At 40.3% G+C, this 15,143-nt stretch overlaps 1 protein-coding gene across 2 annotated transcripts in view; it reads right to left on the reverse strand.

The window, feature by feature from the left end:
- il1rapl1a (interleukin 1 receptor accessory protein-like 1a) overlaps window positions 1-15,143 on the reverse strand; it is a 458,044-nt gene that overhangs the window by 25,799 nt on the left and 417,102 nt on the right. For both annotated transcript variants that reach the window (XM_061724618.1, XM_061724617.1), the window contains exon 7: window positions 2,417-2,549. In XM_061724618.1, coding sequence (XP_061580602.1) covers window positions 2,417-2,549 — 133 coding nt within the window. The remainder of the gene's footprint in view (window positions 1-2,416; window positions 2,550-15,143) is intronic.

Here is a 15,143-nt window from a genome sequence, read left to right on the forward strand (position 1 = left end):
CCCACCCTCCTTATGGAGCGTCTCCAGGCTGCTATAGGTGGGTGCAGTGATGGAGACAGAACCGACAGAACCGGCAGCGTGAAAAATGGCGGTTGTTAACCATCTGACAGGGCCGTCTCCGCAGAGACGTCCTCTAAAAACAGCCCTGATGGCCAACGCGCACACGGGCCGTGGAATCGACTTATTTAAAAGTGCCACGGAGAGGGAGGAACAGGAAGCTGGGTTTGCTTCAAATGTATGAAAGTCGGGCCTGTCCAAAAGTAAATGCTTTCAGAGTTAGTGATGATTTTTGGGTCAGATGTTGCTTTTTAACTGGGACGAACTTCTTTTTGGGTTTGCGCACTCTGTATCTATGGTTGTGGAATCAAGATACCTGTTTGGTTTGCTAAGTGTAGCTGCGCGAAAAGCTATCAAGAAGTGGCTTAAGCCAGATGTTCCTTCATTAGACGATTGGTACGACATAATTTACGATATCTTTGTAATGGAGAGGATGCAACAATCCAAATTTGTTACATTTCCCTTAGATGCCCTGCTTTTGTTTGAGATGTATTTCATTTACCCATTTGTCTTTACACAAAGTTTTTTTTTTTTTTCTCTTTATCTTAATGAAAACACCCCATGTTTATGTTTTTGTTCTTTTTTCTGTTTGCAAGAAAAAGAAAAAAAAAAGAAAAATGGATCGCAGTAGAGATATAATGTTGGTATGATTATGTTATGCTGCTGTAATGCTCGTGTGATTCCGAATAATAATAATAAAAAAAAATGTAAATAAAATAAATGTCTGAAAGTCTAGTTTATTAGGAAACCTTTATGTGTTTCTCAAAAATGAGGCAAAAGGGGGAGTTGGATGCTAGGATAGCATGATTGTTGGAGATTTCAGTCTGCTGTTTCTTCTGCAGACTTTTGCAGAGTCTTGACCTTGAGGTTCGCATCATTCCTGTACTTAGCTCCGGCGATCCCCTGAGGTCCAGTCTGTCGGTGTAAACCCAACTCTGTTCTTGTGCCAGCATCTTTCCGAACAGCCTGTTCCAACCACTTGCAGAGCTTCTCAACATTAAGGACTGTCAGTGTTTGACATTTCCCCCAGTTTGTGTTTTCTGTTCTGCCCCGCCTGTTTCCCATCTGGCCTGATTGTTCGCACCTGTGTCTCGTTATCCCCTGTGTATATCTGGTCTTGTCTTCCCCTGCTCCCTGTTGGTCCGTACTGTTTGCTCCCTCTATGTTCTCCTCGTCAGGTTTTTGTAGCCACGATCACGTTCTTGTTTTGATCCTGCTCTGCAGCGGTTTTTGTTCTTGTTTTTTGTGGAATAAACCCTGTTTTTGGTGAACTCCTGCCTCCCGCTCTCCTGCTTCTGGGTCCTCAAACAACACACTCCCTGACAAGGACCTTTTTGAAGCCGTGTGTGTCCATGCAGGCGCTTGTCCACCAATGACGTTTTCTCCTCTTTCTTTCCCGATTGGGTTCCTGCTGGTTCAACCACTTCGTTGCTGGAGGCTACCCCCTCAGATGTCCTGGATACTCGCGTTTCCTCTTGCTGGCCAGTGCCTTTTCCGAAGGAATAGAGCGTAATTACAAAAAAAAAGGGTGGATGGATGGATGGATGACCTATAGAAATATAGCTGCTACCTGATGTTCATCCATCCATCCATTTTCTATACACGTTTAATCCTTTCCTTTGGTGACGGCGGCGCTGACCCATTGACTGCAACCTGAGACATCTGTCTACCAGTGTCTTATGTTGTTTGTTTGTTTTTGTTTTGTTCTCTTTTGGACGCTGGCTCTGTGACAAATAAAGAACCTTGAACCTCGACTCTTGGGGGTCTGCCGCAGCCCGTCCCAGCTCGTTACAGGCAAGACTCCATGTTCATTCCACAGCAAAATAAAGTGAAAACAGCAGCTTCTTGGAAAGCTGCGATTAAATCTCGTACATTTACGCAGGACTTGGTTATCTAATTTATTATTAATTTGTTCCAGTATTGATAGACATATGTGAAAAGAAGTGAAATGATTTTGAATGATGTAATCTATTGACCATATGAGGGAGGGAAGGGGTTGTATTTATTTTTATTTACTTATTTATTTATTTATTTATTTCTTCTTATTTTTTTTTGCTTTTATTATTTATTTATTTTGGTTTAATTAATGTTATGAAAAGTATAAAAAAAAAAATATATATTGTTATTGTAAATCTTATTTTTTTCTTTTTTTATTGCCCTCAATAAAGATATCTATACAAAAAAAAAAATCTCGTAAATAAATGTTTGAATTACAGTTTACAGTTTAGCGCTAATGGACTAAAATGTGCAAACTTTCTGGCTTTGTCATTCAGTGAATTTGTATTAAATCTGTCCACGTCTGATATGAATGCCTCTGTGCTGTCAAGTCCAGTGAAATAACCTGCTTTTTTTTCCTTACTTTATGTCGCTCTCTTGGATTCTCTCTTCATCCAGGTCTTCTATAAACTTCTCTCCCTTCATCCAGTAGACGAGTGGACTGACATCGCCGCTGTAGCCAAAAAACGCTCTGCAAGTGAGGTTCAAAGCGCTTCCTGCAAAGACAGGAGAGGAAATACCGTCATGATCGATAAACACTTGTGATCACTGGGAAAAATATAAGTCAGGGAATTCATCACACATGCTCCTCGGGATTTTGCTGATGAAAAATTTTAATGGATAAACCAACTCCTTTAAAAAAATGTGCACCACACACACACACACACATGCTTAGGAACATTCAAACACTCACACGTACAGTTGCACAAAAATGTGCAATAAAACATGTAAAAGAATCTCTTTCTTTCCTCATTTTTTTTACACTCCCAAATAACATCAGAGGAGAAAAGTCTTTCCTTTCATGCAACGTCAAAGTGAATGCTTTGATTTGTTCCTTTTTTCAGTATCATGTAAAAACATACTGACACACACACACACACACACACACACACACACACACACACACACACACACACACACACACACACACACACACACACACACACACACACACACACACACACACACACACACACACACACACTATAGTGTTGTGAAAGCAGTAAAAGAGTAATGAACGCATGAGGGCACTCAAGAGCTGCCTAAAACACCCCTGGAGATTCTGTCCATGAGGGAAAATATGGCAAAAGGAATTAAGAAGAGACGGACGATAGGATCATTTTATTTGGAGCTGCTGCCGGACAAGAGGAAGGTGAGGAGTCAACATCTGCAGGAGGCTGAGAGCTCATCTGTGGATGAAGGTGCAGCCGTCGCAGGGAAGTATCAGTAGAAAAAAGGGGTTACTTCAATACCTGTTAAAGTAGTTCTCACTTTCAAATCTGTTTCAGTAATAGTATTACGTTCCAATTAAATACTTACCTGCTGTACTCTACTGCCCTTACGTTTTAACAACTTGTGATTTTTATTATTTGACCTCTTTTCTTATTTGTTATTTACTGTTACTGTTACTGTGTCTTGCCGCTTTTAATGTTGATGTAAAGCACTTTGAATTACCTTGTGTTGAATTGTGCTAGACCAGGGGTCGGCAACCCGCGGCTCTAGAGCCGCATGCGGTTCTTTAGCGCCGCCCTAGTGGCTCCTGGAGCTTTTTCAAAAATGTTTGACCTTTTTTTCCTTTTTTTATTATTTTTTTTCCTTTTTTTCTTCTTTTTTCTTCCTTTTTTTCTCTTTATTTTCTCTTTTTTTCTTCTTTTTTTTGCTTTTTTCTTCCTTTTTCCTTTTTTTCTTCCTTTTTCCTTTCCTTTTTAATCTTGACATTTCAACTTTTTTCTCGAAATTTTGACTTTTTGGTCAACATTTACACTTTTTTCTCGACATTTCGACTTTTTTCTCAACGTTTACACTTTTTCTCGAACATTTCGACTTTTTTCTCAACATTTACACTTTTTTCTCGAGATTTAAACTTTTTTCTCAACATTTACACTTTTTTCTCGAGATTATACTTCAACATTAATCTTGACATTTTGACTTTTTTCTCGAAATTTTGACGTTTTTCTCCACATTTTAACTTTTTTCTCCACATTTTGACTTTCACCATTTGCCTTCATTCTAAGGTTTATACAAGACCTTTCATTTTTTGCGGCTCCAGACATATTTGTTTTTTGTGTTTTTGGTCCAATATGGCTCTTTCAACATTTTGGGTTGCCGACCCCTGTGCTATACAAATAAACTTGCCTTGCCTTGCCAATGATAGGAAGTGAATATATTTAAAACAGTTAATGTTTTATGTAAAAAGCGATGTGTAAAAAGCGATAGACTGTAAACAAAAATACTACATGGGAATAATGTGCAATATCTTTTATTCACTGCAAAGTGCAATTATGTAAATATCCATCTGTAAATATCCGTCTGTTATCTTTTTATATACTAGTATTTCTTATTATTTATTTTTCTTATTATTATTATTATTATTATTGTATATACCAGATTACTGTTTATAGTGTGTTATTACTTCTCTATTGATGCCTCTTGTTTTTTTGCACTATCCCCTTTGCTGCTGTAAACTGCAAATTTCCCCTCTGTGGGACTATTAAAGGTTTTATCTTATCTTATCTTATCTTACATGTAGCTACAGTTTAAGTTAATTAGAGTTGGCAAGACAAGACCGCGTTTTGCCCCAAAAACTTGACCTTAAATGCTAAAAACTAAGCATATATCAAAATAAAGAGCACACTCCCAGCAAACCAGTCTCATATTTTTCCTGTATTCCACCAAAGTGAAGTATTCAGGGAAGTATTAGTAGAAAAGAGGGGTTACTTCAATACCTGTTAAACTAGTTCCCACTTTCAAATCTGTTTCAGAAATGGTATTATGTTCCCATGATAGGAAGTGAATATATTTAAAAAGGTTAATGAGCTCAATGTAAAAAGCAATTGACTGTAAACAGAAATATTACATGTAGCCACAGTTTAAGTGAATTAAATTTGGCAATACAAGACTGCGTTTTGCCCCACAAACTTGACCTTAAATGCTAAAAACTATGCATATATCAAAATAAAGAGCACACTGCCAGCAAAGCAGTCACATATTTCTTCTTGTATTCCACCAAAGTGGTAATCTGAAAGGGCCCCAGGGTGCAGTAATCACACGCTGTTTACTCGCAGCAACGTGTAAACAACAGGGAGGCTCATCATGCAACACATACTGTAAACTTTGTGGTGCAGTTTCTCTCCTCCGGGGAGTTTTAGGGATGAGAAACTGCTTTCAGACATGTCATGAGATAACCTGGAGGAGAAGGAGATGATTATTCCATTTCGCTGCAGGTTTTATGAGAAAGGGCACGAGGTGAACTGCTTTGTATAAATTTGTTAATTCTGATATGCGCGTTTTCGGTACCACGGACAGCTCCACGAACTGCCCTGCACATGGAACCCGAATGGAAATTCAAGAACTCAACAACATTGATGAAAATGTTTAATTTAAATTCTGTCTGACACCATCAGAGCTAAATGTTTAATTATTCATTACAAGACTGCTCCACTGCATTACATGATGAAGGAGTTTTGGAGCGACCGTGCACCTCTGGCAACGGGGACCTTTTTCCTCACGCTGTGCTCCGGCCGCCGCTCGTCTCCGAACCGCGGGGTCACATCCCTGTTTTTAAAATCACAGGCACTGAAATTCTGATATTTGGTTGAGTACAAAACCACTCAAATTTTGTATAAAGCACGAAATAATTTGGCAATATACAAAAAATGTTTAGTAATAGAGAAGGAGGATATGAGCTAAGAGGGAGATGGAATTTCAAACAACCGATTGTACATTCTACTCGGAAAAGCATGTGTGTATCTGTCCATGGGGTGAAGCTGTGGAATAAGTTACCTGACAACATCAAAGAAAGTAAAAATATTGAGCAATTCAAAAAAGAATTTAAAAACAATACTCTGGATATTTATAGACATGGTGGTATATAATCACGATTTTGGGGGAAATTGAACCGAATATCTGGTATTATGTTTGGTATTGGCTGTGTATTTATAGGTATAGGTGGTAGGTATGTGTGTACGTGTGAAAATCTATGTGTATATGAGTATGTGCACTGTATATGGGTGTAGATGCAAGCATGAATGCATCAATGTGTATGTGTGTGTACTGTATATACGTGTGCTCAGGGCCGCTGCAAGTGGTATGTGAACCGTGCGACCGCACGGGGCCTTGCGCCAAGGGCCGTTTTTTTTCAATTTTTTTTTCAATTTTTTTTTCCGTTTTTTTTTTCCCCTTATAAATATCAACAGTCACGTTCCATTACAGACCTAAATGTTTACTAGTCTGTGCATATCAATAAATATATGTGCAATGATGCGCGTGTCTGTTGTTCAATACAACTGATCAGACCAAGCGCAGACACAAGCTGCTCTGATCCAGACGGTGGAGTTGGAACAAACTGTCACACAATGTCGAGAGAACGAGACAGATTCAGGAAATTTCCATCAGGGGATGAAAAAAGAAAAAAACTAAAGAAAATGGAAGAGTTTAATGCCTCTCTGAAAGGCTCGTTTGATAAATTTGTTACAAAAATCACCGATTCGACCGGGTCTCAAGCAGCCGTGGGGCCCCACGTCGAGGCAAGCCAAATGATGATGAGGCAGGGGAAGATATCCAGTATTTTGCTAATTAGAGAGTTAAAATTGCGCAAATAGACACCTGATCCGACCCGAAAAACCTAAAAACTTTCGCACAAGGCCTCGCAAATCTCCAAGGCGGCTTTGATGGTAGGTATGTTTGTACGTGTGAAAATCTATGTGTATATGAGTATGTGCACTCTATATGGGTGTAGATGCAAGCATGAATGTATCAATGTGTATGTGTGCGTACTGTGTATACGTATGCTATATATGATTTGATGGTATAAAGGTTAGGGCACCTATAAGCTTGTTAGCTTCAGCCCTAACCCTTTCGGTCAGACCTGTGTACGCTTTTTTTGTTCTGTTGGAAGGACTTTTTATTTTTTTGCTGATCGAAATAAACAAACTCAAACAAAAAAAAAAACATGCTGTCAGAGCAACATCGGTGGCGTTATTTTCTAAGACTGTTTGAACTCGAGGGCCCTGTATCCTCTGTGCTCCGTCGTTGTCCACGACTTCAAAAGCTTTCAGCGGGTCAGTCTCAGCACAAGGGAAGATTCGAGGTGTGGAGGGAAGCAATGTGGGAGGACACCCAGGAATGAACTGATAGTACTCTCTGTTAGGAGCAACGGCTGACATTTTCCAAAGTTCAACAGCCACTCTCAGCTTGGTATTTGTGCACAGCCGGGCTCTACAAAGGCTACATGCTGTACTTACAAAAAAGGTACCTCCCGTCTGTGATTGTGCAACTGCACACATGTTGGTGCAGTAATACCTTACCCTGCCGTCAGATTGAAGGATTGGTCTAGTAAATTTAGAGGACACATGTGCAAACCTGCACATTACACAACGTGTGTATCTCTGTGTGTGTGACAGGGATGCATTATTTACTTCTTCCTCTGTTTATGAATCTGCCCGGCGACTCTAATTCATTCCTTAGATCAATTGTGAACGAGGGAATGTCACGCTGCCAAGCATCCGCTACCTGGAGAGGAAGTCTCCACTGAGCTGCCTGGGAATCGCAGGAAACGGTTGAAAGCTCCTGTTGTCTAATTCTAATCCAAACGCAGCGAACTCCACAACAGTCCACCTGCGCTACGACTTCATACAAATCTGCGGCGAACATCATCATCATCATCATCTTTTTCAAAAGGTACTCTATGACCAGAACTCGAGTTGTAAAAATAAATCAGGGGGGGGATGGTGGATTTTATCATATGGGGAGAGATAATTGTGCTGATTACAAATAATATAATATATTACAAATAATAGCAGTCACCAAAACACCTGCAGAAATACTGCAGGAATGACATAGCAGCAGTTAAATGCAGCCTTCTGTAAGCTTTAAAGGTATTGTGACATAATTTTTAACATGCTTTTAACACTATTAAAAGTCTTGGCCAATATCCCTCAAATGTGTCTAAAAGGGTGTAACAAGAAAAACTTCACTCCAGTACTCCATGCTTGGCTTTTTTTATCACCCCCCCCCGCCCCCACCCCCCCCAGGGAGCTGGGTGGAGGGGGCGGTGATTTAGCGGGTCTATACGTATAGGTCCGCCACCCAACCAGATGCGCCGTTTTTGCATAATTATGCGGAAATTCCCAGAAAGCACACAATACACTTTTTTTTGGGTGTAATTGATGTCAAGACACCCAACTAAACACAAAAAATCAAGAAAAATTTGTTTTTCATGTCACAATCCCTTTAAATATCCACTGGGCTTACATCAAATACATCAAAACACAACAATAAAAAACAGTTTTCTGAACTTATCAATATGATTCTGTCCTTCACAGGATAAGTAAAATTGATCACTGCAAAAGTCATCACTGGAAAAAACAACAATTTTCACCTGTTTCAAGTAGATTTTCGCTTGAAATAAGTAGAAAAATCTGCCAGTGGAACAAGATTTTAGATAAATCTTGTCCCACTGGCAGATTTTTCTACTTATTTCAAGTGAAAATTTACTTGAAACAGGTGAAAATTGTCAAATAAGTTATTTTTCTGGTGTTATTTTTCTGGTGATGACTCTAAATGTTGAAATAGCAGTAAAACCACATTCATTGATGAAATGACATAAGGGATGGAAAAGGGGGATGGCAGTTTTACAGGGGGGTGATTTGGACCGTTTTTATTTCAGGGGGGGATACCATCCCCCCTCATCCCCCCTCATCCCCCCTCAACTCCAGTACTGCCTACGACAGCTGAACAAGAGGCTGGTTATTCAGATCCTCTCAGGTTGACCCGTGTCTTCTGATATCCTTCCTTTATCTCCACAACATTCAAGAGGAATTGAAAGAATTTACTTTACAAGGCTGATGCAAAAAATATTAGCTAGTTAGGAGGAGAAGCCGGACTCCCCAGTTAATAATTAGCACACTGTCAAGTGACGAATGAGGAGGAGCAGAATATGTCTGTTCTGAGGGGCTGTTAAACCCTCACAGCAGGGATCCATTTATAGTCTCAGAGCAGAACCTAATCCTTAGTATGTATTTAGTTGAAATTCGACTATATCCAGAAATGTTTCACGTTTTTTAAATCCATCTAATTTTTGTGTCTAACCTTGACAGAAAAACAAATATCTGCAGCCTGGATTCAAGTCCATTTTGAGCACCAAGTATAGTCAGCAAAAAAATAAATAAAATAAAATACATTTAAAGGAGCATGAGGCAGGATTGAGGCAGGATTTATGAAAATAAATTCGTATACGTTTTAAGTTTTCTAGTAATAATGTCAGATGAAGCGTTCCAAACCCAAAAGAATGATTCCTCTACCGTATCTCTCCGTTGCCTTGAACAGGCTGTGTGCTGCAAAATGTGCTGCAATTCTGGGCCCGAATTTCCCGCGCTGTCCTGCGGATGTGACGTCACATGACGCTGCATGTGCGTTCTCCCCGTTCTCCCGTGCCGGCTTCACTGTTGGCTGCAGTACCCCCAACGGCCGTCGTGGTAAAGGGTGGCGCTAGAGAGTCTCATTTCTTTAAAGGAGCCTCATGCTCCTTTAAAGAAATGCAAAAATTATAGCTCAAAGGTTCACATACATTTTGGAAATTAGTTTATTACCGGAGCAGGGCTAAATACGTTTTTTAACTTCTCCCTGCTCCATTTCGAGCATGCGAAAAAAGAAAAATAAAAAGCTAGTGAGGCATGTTTTTGTTTATGATTGTTATGATTTGTATTATACTGTATTTATCGTGATTATTATTTAACTATTGTTCTTTGGTTTAAATACTGTATATATATATATATATATATATATATATATATATCTATATATATATATATATATATATATATATATATATATAATATATATATAATATATAATAATAATATATATATATATAATAAAAAATAAAATAAATTAAAGCTGCAAGCAGCGATGAACGGGCCCTCGCACTCACGGCCACCGCCCCCATAAGCATATCAGAAATGACACCACCCACGACTTCCTATGTCAAACCCTTCAAAAGTTATAGCAGAAAAAAGGGACGACCAGTCAGAAGAAGGGGCGGGGCTAATTCAGGGCAAAGAAGATCAAGGACTCATTACAGAGTCCCATGACACCACCCACGACTCTCTATGTCAAAACATTCAAAAGTTATAGCAGAAAATAGGGACAACCAATCAGAAAAAGGGACTGGGCTAATTGTCACCAATTATGGTCAAGGACTCAATGCCGAGTCCCATGACACCACCCACGACTCTCTATGTCAAACCTTTCAAAAGTTATGGCAGAAAAAAGTATTCTAGGGGGCGCTGTTGAGCCGTGAGGACACGCCCATTAATGCAAACCATGAAAAAAAAAATCAGATCACTCAAATGAACGACGATCATACAGTACAGCTGTATCTCATGGTCCAGAATGTATGATATTATATTAATCTATTATACCATATTATATTACATGTTGTTATTTCATATTAGCGTACCCAGTAATATAGCATATTGTATTATTGCATTGTATGTTGCTTCATTTCATATATTTTTGACTGTATTATATTGTAAAATGATATATCATAGCGATTGCATTATTATATAATTTCAATTTATAACACTAATATACAATTCCTCACACACACACTCCTTCCAAATGTTTCTTTTTTTTCTCCATTATGACAATTGTATGCTGTCATCCGTTATGTTTTTTGTTTTTAAGCTTGTTATGTCTGTTATTCAAATATATTAATACATTCATTAATATGCTATACTGTATTTTGTATTGTGTATATTGTGTGTGTGTGTGTGTGTGTATATATATATATATATATATATATATATATATATATATATATATATATAGTGTGTGTGTGTGTGTGTGTGTGTGTGTGTGTGTATACCTGAAGTGTGACTACCTGCAGAACGTATTTTAGCATGAAAGCTTGCATATTTAACGTACATCAAGCATCCTGTATCATAGCTACATGTCTGCCGTTTGTAACAAAGCAAACCGCGTGAAAATCGGTTGAAAATCAAGTGAGTTATAGTTATTTTACTTATGCAGACACCTCCTTCCACAATAGAAGTGAACGCTCTAGAGTTAAAGCGATACCGATCCAAGATGGCGGCCACGCCCGACGTTCTCAGGCAGTCAATGCGGCGCCTCGACCAAGATGGCGGCCGCGCTGAACATCAGCCCCTCCCCCCGCGGGAGCTGCGCGCGCAAACTCCACTCAAATTCAAAAGTTATGGCAGAAAATCGGGACAACCAATCAGAAGAAGGGGAAAGAGAAAAGTAATGTGCGTCGTCACAGGACAGAGACGAACATTTTGATGTAAAAAAAACACAAAAATTGCTGACAAAAATTTTGGCATATCAAGCCAGGCTTGAACTCTCGACCTCTGGCAGCAAAGACCGCAATAATCTGGCTGAGCTAAGTCTCAGCTATTCCTTTTATTTGACCTACTGGGTTAGGACAGACCAACATAGCGATAAAATGTCTGGAACCTTTTTTTCCTAATTTTTTAAATATTTGTAAGTTATAAATATTAGTAAAACCCTACTATTTAAATTATTACTTTTTTTGTAACCATTCTGCCAAGGTTGTAACCGGGCTGAGCCGGGAATATTTCTGAAGTCACCACATTACAGGGAGCTGATTGGTCGGGGGGCGGGGCCGTCATCACCCTACTCGCCACTGATTGGTCGGGGGGCGGGGCCGTCATCACCCTACTCGCCACTGATTGGTCGGGGGGCGGGGCCGCCATCACCCTACTCGCCACTGATTGGTCAGGGGGCGGGGCCGGCTGACGTTTGAATCAGGAAGCGGGAGTCAGCGCGAGAGCGACTGGCGGCTCGCGGCAATTTTATTATAAAAAAAGGACAACCAATCAGAAGAAGGGGCGGGGCTAATTCAGGCCAATGAAGGTCAAGGACTCCATAAAGAATCTGATGACACCACCCACGACTCTCTATGTCAAACCATTCAAAAGTTACAGCAGAAAATCGGGACAACCAATCAGAAGAAGGGGCGGGGCTAATTAAGGCCAACGAAGCTTAAGGACTCATTACAGAGTCCCATGACCCCACCCACGACTCTCTATGTCAAACCATTCCAAAGTTATAGCAGAAAATCGGGACAACCAATCAGAAGAAGGGGCGGGGCTAATTAAGGCCAACGAAGCTTAAGGACTCATTACAGAGTCCCATGACACCACCCACAACTTCCTATGTCAAACCATTCAAAAGTTATGGCAGAAAAAAGTATTCTAGGGGGCGCTGTTGAGCCATTTGGCCACGCCCATTCATGCAAACCATGAAATATCAAATTTATCCCCAGGCCTGGCTTGGTGCAAAATTTGGTGACTTTTGGAGAACTATCAAATATGGACCAATCAGATGAAGGGGGCGCACTTTTTGGCGTCGAGTGTTGCCACGTTAACGCTTTTGAATGAGAAAAGTAATGCGCGTCGTCGCAGGAAGGAGACGCACATGTTGATGTAAAAAAAAAAAAACACACAAATTGCTGACAATAATCTTTGCATTGAGCTGGGATCGATCCCACGATCTCCCACACGAAAGACGGTGACATTACCGCTGAGCCACGAATCAGTTTGACCATTTCCTGACTGACTGACTTAGGAGATACCAACATAGCGATGTAATCTGAGTCCCGAATTGTTTTTTCGTAATTTTTAAAATATTTGTAAGATATAAATATTAGTAAAACCCCACTATTTGTTCTTTTGTGAATAGCATGTTCCAGTCTTTACTTCCTAGACACACACACTGCATGGAAGGGAGCGTTTGATTTATTGTTCACGTAACATTACTTTTATTTTTTCACAACCAAACCAAGCACTTTATTTATGTCATTTGCACCGGGCAAGGACAAAAAATAAATAATTCCACCAAAATTCCAGAGATTTTTGAGGTTGGCTGACACATTACCAGCATATTTCAAATATGTCAAACCATTCAAAAGTTATAGTCAGAAAATATGGACAACCAATCAGAAGAAGGGGCGGGGCTAATTCAGGCCAACGAAGCTTAAGAACTCATTACAGAGTCCCATGACACCACCCACGACTTCCTATGTCAAACCATTAAAAAGTTATAGCAGAAAAAAGAGACAACCAATCAGAAGAAGGGGCGGGGCTAATTCAGGCCAATGAAGGTCAAGGACTCCATAAAGAATCTGATGACACCAACCACGACTTCCTATGTCAAACCATTCAAAAGTTATGGCAGAGAAAAGTTTTCTAGGGGGCGCTGTTGAGCCGTTAGGCCACGCCCATTAATGCAAACCATGAAATATCAAATTTATCGCCAAGTCTGGCTTGCATGCAAAATTTGGTGACTTTTGGGGAACTATCAAATATGGACCAATCAGATGAAGGGGGGGCGCGCTTTTTGGCGTCTAGCGTCGCCACGGTAACACTTTTGAAAGAGAAAAGTAATGCGCATAGTCGCAGGATGGAGACGCACATTTTGATGTATAACACATCTGGGTTCACGATACGGTTCGGGCCGTATTAATTCTCGAAGGAATGGCATATATTGCTCCAAAATTACGTGATTAATTAAGAATGTTCAAAATGGCCGACTTCCTGTTCGGTTTAGGCCATGGCGCCAAGAGACTTTTCTTTAAGTAGCGACATGATAAAGATGTGTACCGATTTTCGTTCATGTACGTCAAACCGTATTCTGGGGCTTGAGGCGCAAAGTTTTTTCTGTCTGAACCAATCAGATGATGGGTGGGCGCGCTTTTTGGCGTCTAGCGTCGCCACGGTAACGCTTTTGAGAGAGAAAAGTAATGCGTGGTGTCGGAGGATGGAGACGCACATTTTGATGTATAACACACCTGGGTGCTCGTTACGGTTCGGGCGGTATTAACTGCCGAAGGAATGGCATAAATTTCGCCAAAATGACACGATTAATTCAAAATGGCCGACATCCTGTTCGCTTTCGGGCATGACTCCAAGAGACTTTTCTTTAAGTTGTGCAATGATACAGGTGTGTACTGATTTGCGTGCATGTAGGTCAAACCGTATCGTGGGGCTTGAGGCACAAAGTTTTCAAGGGGGCGCTGTTGAGCCATTTTGCCACGCCCATTAATGCAAACCATTAAATATCAAATTTTTCGCCAGGCCTGGCTTGGGTGCAAAATTTGGTGACTTTTTGGGCACGTTTAGGGGGGCAAAAAGGCCCTCCTTTCGTCAGAAAAATAATAAGAATAATAATAATTAAAGCTGCAAGCAGCGATGAACGGGCCCTCGCACTCACGGCCACTGCCCCCATAAGCATATCAGAAATGACACCACCCACGACTTCCTATGTCAAACCATTCAAAAGTTATAGCAGAAAATCGGGACAACCAATCAGAAGAAGGGGCGGGGTTAATTTTCACCAATTATGGTCAAGGACTCAATACAGAGTCCCATGACACCACCCACGACTCTTTATGTCAAACCATTCAAAAGTTATGGCAGAGAAAAGTATTTAGGGGGCGCTGTTGAGCCATTAGGCCACGCCCATTAATGCAAACCATGAAATATCAAATTTATCGCCAGGCCTGCCTTGCATGCAAAATTTGGTGACTTTTGGGGAACTATCAAATATGGACCAATCAGATGAAGGGGGGCGCACTTTTTGGCGTCGAGTGTTGCCACGGTAACACTTTTGAATGAGAAAAGTAATGCGCGTCGTCGCAAGATGGAGACGCACATTTTGATGTTAAAAAAACAACACAAACTGCTGACAATAAACTTTGCATTGTGCTGGGATCGAACCCGCGATCTCTCACACGAAAGACGGTGACATTACCCCTCTGCCACTAATCACCTTGGCCGTTTTCTGACTGACTGATTAAGCACAGACCAACATAGCGATATGATGAGTCCCGAATTGTTTTTTCGTAATTTTTAAAATATTTGTAAGATATAAATATTAGTAAAACCCCACTATTTGTGCTTTTGTGAATAGCATGTTCCAGTCTTTACTTCCTAGACCCACACACTGCATGGAAGAGAGCGTTTGATTTATTGTTCACGTAACATTACTTTTATTTTTTCACAACCAAACCACGCACTTTATTTATGTCATTTGCACCGGGCAAGGACAAA

Source organism: Cololabis saira, chromosome 6 (genome assembly GCF_033807715.1).
Source record: "Cololabis saira isolate AMF1-May2022 chromosome 6, fColSai1.1, whole genome shotgun sequence".
Classification (NCBI taxonomy): Eukaryota; Metazoa; Chordata; class Actinopteri; order Beloniformes; family Belonidae; genus Cololabis; species Cololabis saira.